A 9,513-nucleotide genomic window follows, 5' to 3' on the forward strand; every position below is an offset into this window, starting at 1 on the left:
CATAGACGCATTTTAAATTGATTTCCAGAGTGTCCCCTAATTTTCGTATACATAAATTTTAATTTTAATTGCCATAAGGGGAAAAAAGAAGTAAGGAAAGCGTAGGCTAACGATGAACCATGACCTAGAAAACAAAACAGCTAATAAAAATCATGTGGTTGCCCTAATTAGCCCCACTCCTCTGCACGGTAACCTAACCATTTTCCCACTTATATTATGACCAACAAATAAACCACATCACACAAGCTCCAAAACCCGCACATATAAAAAGGACACACAAAACACACACATTCCCAGAGAGAAGAGTGGCGACGCAAGTCAGTCTCTCATCACATCATCATCAAAAACCAAAAACCCTAACCCCCCGGTGTGTTTTCTCGTCGTCGCTCTTCTTCTTCTCTGTCGTCGCCGCCGCCGCCGCCATGGATCCTGAGGTGCAGCAATCGCAGGTCGCCGCCATTCTTGGCGCCGATCCCTCCCCCTTCCAGACACTGATCTCGCACCTCATGTCCTCCTCCAACGAGCAACGCTCCCACGCAGAGACTCTTTTCAACCTCTGCAAGCAAACCGATCCCGATAACCTCTCCTTAAAGCTTGCACATCTCCTTCACTCCTCGCCGCACCAGGAGGCACGGGCCATGTCCGCCATCCTCCTCCGGAAACAGCTCACCCGCGACGACTCTTACCTCTGGCCGCGCCTCTCCCCTCAGACGCAGTCTTCCCTCAAATCGCTCCTCCTCTCCTCGATTCAATCGGAAAACATCAAATCCATCTCCAAGAAGCTCTGCGACACCATCTCTGAACTCGCCTCTGGTATTTTACCCGACAACGCCTGGCCGGAGCTTCTTCCTTTCATGTTCCAGTGTGTTTCCTCCGATTCCCCTAAGCTTCAGGAATCCGCGTTTTTAATCTTCGCGCAGTTGTCGCAGTACATCGGCGATTCCCTCACTCCTCACATCAAGCACCTCCACGATATCTTTTTACAGTGCCTCACGAACGCTACCGTTAACCCTGACGTCCGAATTGCGGCGCTTAACGCCGTTATCAATTTCATCCAGTGCTTATCCGGTTCCGCCGATCGCGACCGCTTCCAGGACCTGCTGCCCGCGATGATGCGGACGTTGACCGAGGCGCTTAATTCCGGCCAGGAGGCCACCGCTCAGGAGGCGCTCGAGCTTCTCATCGAGCTCGCCGGGACCGAGCCGAGGTTTCTGCGGAGGCAGCTTGTGGATGTCGTTGGTGCTATGTTGCAGATTGCTGAGGCCGAGTCGCTTGAGGAAGGGACTCGGCATTTGGCGATTGAGTTTGTGATTACCCTCGCGGAGGCGAGGGAGCGCGCCCCCGGGATGATGAGGAAGTTGCCGCAGTTTATTAGTAGGTTGTTCACCATACTCATGAAAATGCTTCTTGATATCGAGGATGATCCTGCGTGGCACAGTGCTGAGACTGAGGATGAGGATGCTGGTGAAACCAGTAATTATAGTGTGGGACAAGAGTGCTTGGATAGGCTCTCTATATCTTTGGGTGGAAACACCATTGTTCCTGTTGCGTCTGAACAGTTGCCTGCTTACTTGGCTGCTCCCGAATGGCAGAAACGCCATGCTGCACTTATTGCACTTGCTCAGATAGCTGAGGGCTGCTCAAAGGTATTGTGTTGATTGGAGATGTCTACTTTTCTTGTGGCATGTTTTGCTTTTTATATAAGTAAATTACAGTTAGAATATTTGTGGTAGTTATAGTTGGTTTAATTGTGATTGATTGTTTCTTGTTCGGCAATAACTTGTGTATGCCACTTGTGATTTTGATTTTCTACCTACTTTTAATTGGTGCAGGTCATGATAAAGAATTTGGAGCAAGTGGTGGCTATGGTCCTGACTTCCTTCCCTGACCAACACCCCCGTGTAAGGTGGGCAGCTATTAATGCAATTGGGCAGCTGTCTACTGATTTGGGTCCTGATTTGCAAGTTAAATATCATCAAGGAGTGTTGCCAGCACTAGCTGGTGCCATGGATGATTTTCAGAACCCTCGTGTGCAGGTTAGCTGTGCTTTTATTGAAGTGATATTCTTAATTCTTGAACATGGATTTTTGCTCATGATTTGAAATGCAAGTTTGAAATGAAAGTTTTGTGATTCTTTTAATGAGCTTTGTATTTCATTAAAGACATCAATAATGCAAACAGTAACTGCAATGTTACTTTATTATACAAATGCGAAGCATTGTGATATACTTCAATTTTATGAAGTGTGTATCATTTTTCTTTTATTCTTTGTAGTCATTATGATTTATGATTGAAGTCATGCTATTTAAATTAAATAAGCTTTCTATTGTAATTATTTTCAAAATATTGTCTACACAGGCACATGCTGCTTCAGCAGTTCTCAACTTCAGCGAGAACTGCACACCTGATATCTTAACGCCATACTTGGATGGAATAGTTAGCAAACTACTTGTACTTCTTCAGGTATATTTAATAGAGTATTATTCTCAAGAATAATGTTATTATGGTCATTTTGCTGAATTATCATATGATTGAATTATTCTTTCACCTAATTTTGGATATTCTATACATTTTTTAGAATGGTAAGCAGATGGTGCAAGAAGGTGCCTTAACTGCTTTGGCATCAGTTGCTGATTCTTCTCAGGTATTTTGTGAACTTCTTTGTTCAATCAACATATGCAATTTATTTTCTTTTGATCACTCATTTAATTATTATGTTCTTTCTTAGGAACACTTCCAAAAATATTATGATGCTGTAATGCCATATCTGAAAGCTATATTGGTTAATGCAACCGACAAGTCTAACCGTATGCTTCGTGCTAAGTCCATGGAGTGTATAAGTTTAGTTGGAATGGCTGTTGGGAAGGAGAAGTTTAGGGCTGATGCTAAGCAGGTAGGTGTTTCTTGTTTATTTTTATACTTTGTCAAACAAGAATGCATGTCTGTCTCGTATGATTTTAATATTCTATGTGTGTTGGTTCTTCAATAGGTTATGGAAGTTCTTATGTCCCTTCAAGTATCTCAAATGGAGACAGATGATCCAACAACAAGTTACATGCTACAGGTATGTTTTTAGTATATTATTTAAAGCATATGCATAAAGCTCCAGTTGGACTATGTTTTAGTCTAACGACTTTAATTTGTTACAGGCATGGGCTAGACTCTGCAAATGTCTGGGACAAGATTTTCTTCCTTACATGGAGTTTGTCATGCCTCCACTACTTCAATCTGCTGCACTTAAGCCCGATGTAACCATTACATCAGCAGATTCAGACAATGATATTGAGGATTCTGATGATGAAAGGTCTCAACTTTAATCCCTTTTCTACGTAATAATTTAAACAATTACCAAATTACGAATGCACAATGTATCGCTTTTATCACACGTCTCTTGTCATTTTGGTCTTGTATGTTCACTAATAGTTTAAGCCTTTAGGAGTTAAAGCGCATTTATTGCATTACTAATCTTTATATTATGACACCCACCCTTGTGTTCTTGCACACACACAAAACCCTAACGCACATTCTTATTGACTAATAACGATTTCATTCTTCTGGAGAATTAGAAGCATATGTCAAAACATTTTTGTTTAAGCAGGACAAATCCAACTAAGTTTTATTTATCCATTGTAGTATGGAGACTATTACTCTTGGGGACAAGCGAATTGGAATCAAGACTAGTGTTCTAGAGGAAAAAGCTACAGCATGTAACATGCTTTGTTGCTATGCTGATGAGCTGAAGGAAGGATTCTTTCCATGGATTGATCAGGTTAGACATAGGCCTTCATTGAATCCCTTTGCACATTAATGTTTGTTTAAGTGTTTCTTTACATATTATTTCTTGTTAATAATTTGTATGCAACACAGGTTGCTGGAACTTTAGTTCCACTCCTTAAATTTTATTTCCACGAGGAGGTTAGAAAAGCAGCTGTTTCAGGTATGAAAAGTTATTGCTGCTTTGCATCTTTTTTTGGTCTGATTTTTCCTTGCACAGTAAATGTGCTTTATAACATTACCCTATCTGTTTTAATGTTTATCATTTCCAATATTGTTATAGCAATGCCGGAGCTATTACGATCTGCAAAATTAGCTATTGAGAAGGGACAATCTCAAGGTCGGGACGTAACCTATTTGAAATTTTTGACTGACAGTATCATCCCAGCTTTGGTGGAAGCATTGCACAAGGTAAATTGATATTCAAGTTTATCCTTTCTTAGTTGTGTTGTTATGGAGTTTATATATTTGAACTTTAGAATTGAATATTTTTATCTTTTGATTTGAAATTGTCTTGAAAATAGTTTGTGTTCTGAATATTTATAAAAACCAAAGCAACCCTTTGTTAGTGCAGCATGTTCTTTTTTGTTGGTTTAGGATACCCAGTTCTGGCATGAGTTTGAGGACTAAGATTACTCTAGGTGATATTCGTGGTGAATGTTGCCCGACTTGCCCTTGGCATTTTTTTGCTGAGATTTTCCCATTTCTGTTTACTTGCAGGAACCTGACACAGAGATTTGTGCAAGCATGTTGGATTCATTAAATGAATGCTTACAGGTTTGGTTCATGAGATAACATTGTTATATATTTTGTCTTTTTTTTTCCTGGATGAATATCTATTCTTTGTTATATAAAGCCATGGCTGTTGAATATACCTTGTGGCATAGTTGATGTTATATCTTATAATTTGAATTTTGATGCTTATTATTACAATTCAATCAAGAGCCTCACTGGCACTGCTATTATTTATTCTTCTAACTGATGTCTATCCCTGCTAGGTTTTGTGATTAATTGGCAAATAAAAACTAAATTTTACAGTTTAATTACTTCCTTTTTCACGATTGGCTTGTTGAGGATTTAAATTGTTATTTAGTTGACTTGGTTACAAAATCTGTCTTTTGCACTTATCAACTGCTAGCCTCATTAAAGTTGATACTAGGTGCACATTACTTTTTACTAATATAGATGTAGATCTTGTAGTATTTGTTTTATTAAGAGTGAGGTATGCCATGCAAAAAATTGGTGTGCCTTCCTGTGAAGCTGACTGCATATGTTTATTTACTTCTGCGCAGTCTTTTCTGATGTCACTTTGTAACTATTTAATTTCTCTAGGAGGCCCTAGTAAGTAGAGCCCGAAAGATGTCGATTAGTATTACCACTGGAGGTAGAGTGAGACTTAATAAATATTATAGGCTAAACTATTAAAATTTAGAGGTCAATGTTTTATCTATAATTAACAGAGAATGCTTGGTTGTTGTTTATTTTCTTCAATTTCACAATTCATGCTTTTGTTTGTGCATGAGTGTTAAGTAGTTGTTCCTGTGCTGCTTGCGTGATGATTGACCCTTTTCTTGTTTTTTGTCTGTCTTTTTTATCTTTCCGTTGAGTGCGTATGGTGCAATATAAATATGTTTTGGATGTGTTCCAATTTTTTTGTTTTCTCTTTTAGATATCTGGAATGCTTTTGGACGAAAGCCAGGTCAGATCCATCGTGGATGAGATAAAACAGGTGATCACAGCTAGTTCAAGTAGAAAACGAGAGAGAGCAGAGAGGACCCAAGCTGAAGATTTTGATGCTGAAGAGGGGGACCTGATTAAAGAGGAAAATGAACAAGAGGAAGAAGTTTTTGATCAAGTTAGTTGTTTAATCTAAAAATAATTTAAAACACCATAAGTACTGGACTACTATCTTTGTATTTTTAAGTTTATGCAGATCAGTTTCCTGGTCTTCCTTCTAATGTATGATTACATTGTCCCAGGTGGGTGAGATATTAGGAACTTTAATCAAAACCTTCAAAGCCAACTTCTTGCCTTTCTTTGATGAACTATCATCATATCTGACACCTATGTGGGTATGTTCTTTGAGAAAGCTAGCAACTCAAATATTAATTATATTTTCTATTTCCATTTATTCATTCAGCTTGCCTTTAAGTGTTATCTTTTGTATTTTGTTTTGGTGCAATGTCTAAATTTTTCTGTTTTCTCAGTTTAGCTAGTAAACTGTAAATACGATTTCAAAATGTAGATCTGTGTGATATTGCTAATTTTGAACTTGGGCCTATTCAAAAGTGTGAAGATTACTCTGTAAGTTATGCCAGTAAATTTTTTAGCTCAATTCAAAGATGAATATTTATTTTTTCCGAGACTGTGAATTGAGTGGTGGTTGCGTGCAACATTAGGTATAGATTTAGTCATTTAGAGATAAACTTGCAAACCACACACTGGCATAGATCAATGTTTGATTTCTAATTCTGATCTTCACATCTATCATCATCTTACCAGTTTACGCTATTTTATCACACGTCATCTTGGAGCTCACATTCATTTTCATTCTCCAATGCACATTAGCTTGCAAGATTTTTTCCCTATGAAATGTATCATTCTACCATGTTTAAGCTGTTAGATTGACTTTAACCATGTTTGGTTCTGCAATTTGAGTGGTCTACTTTATGTTATGCTAGCAGATTTCTTACAGGTTGTGCCTGCTGATTAGTTTTAACTTTTAAACTCAATTTTCAAAGAACTAATGTTTGGTTGCACGTTAGTTTAGACCATAGTACGTGTTGATTCTTGCGTCTAACATTGAAACTAGTATTTAGAGCTTCTGGTTTTCACGTATCAGATGCACTTTTTGGCTTTCTGATGTGGTACCAAACACAACCTAAGACATGTAGGTCATTATTTTGACTCTTAGTTTAATGTTTTGGATATAGGGAAGGGACAAGACTCCTGAAGAGAGAAGAATTGCAATTTGTATTTTTGATGATGTTGCAGAGCAGTGTCGTGAAGCTGCTATTAAGTAAGCACTCTTTGTTTTGCTAGGTTACCATTTTATTGTGCAGTGATTATTATGAAGGCATGTCATCAACTTCATTCTTTTATATACCAATTGAGCAGGTATTATGATACCTATCTCCCATTCCTGTTGGAGGCTTGTAATGATGAGACTCCTGATGTCAGACAGGTAAGCATTAGGGCACCTGTGTATGATCTCAGTGTTTAAGCTGATTGATTGTTGATTTTGGTATTGCTTCATATTTCTGCAGGCAGCTGTGTATGGTCTCGGTGTTTGTGCAGAGTTTGGTGGATCTGTGTTCAAACCTCTGGTTGGAGGTACTGCTTGATCCGTTAATAAACTAGGAAAAAGCTGTATTATATTGAGTAACAAGTTGTTGGCTTACTGCAGAGGCTCTTTTGAGGTTAAATGCTGTGATCCAGCATCCTAATGCTCTTCATTCAGATAATGTAATGGCATATGACAATGCCGTTTCCGCTCTGGGAAAAATTTGCCAATTTCATCGTGACAGTATTGATTCTGCCCAGGTCAGTACATATTTTCCCTGTTTATAACTTGCTTTTGTGGTTTTGATTCTTCATTATGTTTGTCATTATTATGATCAATTCTTTGAGTCTGTTTTGTTGTTTTTAGGTTGAGATGATAGTTAATATTTTTGTAATGTTCTGTTATGTTTGCAGGTAGTTCCTGCATGGCTAAACTGTTTGCCAATCAAAGGTGATTTGATTGAGGCCAAAGTTGTGCATGATCAACTTTGTTCAATGGCTGAGAGGTTAGGGGTCCTACCCTGCTTTTCTCAATCTTCTGATATGTTCATGCTGTCATGCATATCTTTTCCACTGTACTAATTGTCTGTTTATCTGCACAGATCTGACAGTGAGCTGTTGGGTCCAAACAATCAATACCTTCCAAAAATAGTTTCAGTGTTTGCTGAGGTTAGTGTTTGGTTGCAACTTTGCCAATTTGTAATCTGTGTGACTGTCTGCTTTGCCTGAAATTTAGGGTCTTTTGCTTAATATTTTTGGGTTGTAGGATTGAATCTGAAATATCAGTAGACCTTTTGTTTTTGATGAAAGGATTTAAATAGAAAGCTAGCTATATTCAAGAGTAAGGAGAATAAGATTGCTTCTCCAAATAGAATAGAAAGAATACATTAATGTATAGAACTCCCCAATAGCGGCTTGTTAACCTAGGCAATTTCCTCAATGAAGTGTGTTTTTCACATAGGCCATAATGTCCAAGGTTCAAATTATTTTATTGGAAATTTGATCAATTTGGTAAGTTTTGGAGACCAGGAAAGTGTAAAAATTGGTTGTAGCACCCTGTCATGTTGAAATGTCTAGGAACTTTTGGAATCGAGTAAAATGTCATTTCATAATTGATTGCTACTGTAAGCTATTTGCATGGAGAATATATACCAGAAAGCAATGAATTATTTGTTTGTAATTGTAGCTATTAGGTTTTTTTTATTATAAACTTCCATAATTTAAGTTGATGAAATGCAATTATTTAAATAGTTCATTTGCGTAGTTGATTTTGGTGTTTATATGACAATGTGCATGCATACATAGTTAATTGATATTTTTGCCTCATGCATTAGTCCCATGAAACAAGGGACACATTTAGTGAATGCTTTGTTTTTGGTAATATGTAATTATATTGAATTTGTTTGATATTGTTTCTCTATTTAATGGAAAACATTTTTTGACATAGGTTTTATGTGCTGGTAAGGACCTTGCAACAGAACAGACAGCTGGTCGTATGGTTAATTTACTCAGACAGCTCCAGCAAACTTTACCACCCTCTACACTTGCTTCTACTTGGTCATCTTTGCAGCCCCAGCAACAGCTTGCATTGCAATCTATCCTTTCTTCATAGTTTTCATTGCTTTGCTGCATATCCATCATTTCTTCATAGCATCTGGCTTGGCAGTTGGTGTCTTGCTCTTTTTGGGAACAAGCTTTTTCCAGTTTGGTGGTCTCCATATTTGTTACCCATTCTTTTTACCATACGGTGGTTTCCATCATTCATTCTTGCATGGTGTTCTATAGCAACATGGCTTCAGTTTTGAGATTGCAGAGTCAATTGTGATTGGAAAGGGAACTTTCTGTAGAATGTGTATATTATGAGTGTTAATAGTGCGATTGAGTCCAAAAGAGGAGGTTAGGGAATTGTGGCGTGGGAGCTTCTCGTTGTATTCCTCTATTGTTTTTTCTTACCATATTGCGTGAGAATATAGGGTTGTCTGTGGGGCAATTCTTGCAGTTTTGGCCGATTGTATTGGTTTTATTTCCTTATCAGTATGAAGTTGTACCATATGAAATTTGAATGCTATTTATTAACTTTTCAGACAATTGTTTCTTCAAACAACAATTTGTTCTTAATCTGGGTCTTGCAATTTTTAAATTTTTTTTTTCGTGTTTGTAAGATTTGGATCCCCATGTAAAAAGATATGTGAAGTGTGGGTGTATCCACCCTTGATTTCAAACTGACTCGCTTGAAAGTAACATGTCTATAAAATAAGTTATGTTGGTCAGTTATAGGAAGAAATGTTTCTTGCACGTACGAATTTGATTCGTCTTGGGTTTAGGTTTGAGTTTAGTAAGTTGTACACGTGATTGAGATTATAGAGCATATGTATATGCAACGATGACTAAAATTGATAAAATGTTAACGGTTGTTTTTTTTTACATGAAGATAATTCTCTTAATAAATACACTTTT

General features: G+C 37.7%; 1 protein-coding gene across 1 annotated transcript; it reads left to right on the forward strand.

Moving 5' to 3' along the window:
- Positions 1-244: 244 nt before the first annotated feature.
- LOC100805849 (importin-5) lies at positions 245-9,144 on the forward strand. Its single transcript, XM_003531203.5, has 20 exons — positions 245-1,646; positions 1,833-2,036; positions 2,359-2,463; positions 2,579-2,644; positions 2,729-2,893; positions 2,990-3,064; positions 3,150-3,304; positions 3,634-3,769; positions 3,868-3,937; positions 4,058-4,185; positions 4,495-4,551; positions 5,444-5,629; positions 5,754-5,846; positions 6,708-6,793; positions 6,892-6,958; positions 7,041-7,107; positions 7,181-7,317; positions 7,471-7,562; positions 7,659-7,725; positions 8,504-9,144. The coding sequence occupies exons 1-20, from the start codon at positions 423-425 to the stop codon at positions 8,666-8,668; spliced, it is 3,345 nt and encodes a 1,114-aa protein (XP_003531251.1). The 5' UTR covers positions 245-422; the 3' UTR covers positions 8,669-9,144.
- Positions 9,145-9,513: the final 369 nt, after the last annotated feature.

Source organism: Glycine max, chromosome 8 (genome assembly GCF_000004515.6).
Source record: "Glycine max cultivar Williams 82 chromosome 8, Glycine_max_v4.0, whole genome shotgun sequence".
Lineage (NCBI taxonomy): Eukaryota > Viridiplantae > Streptophyta > Magnoliopsida > Fabales > Fabaceae > Glycine > Glycine max.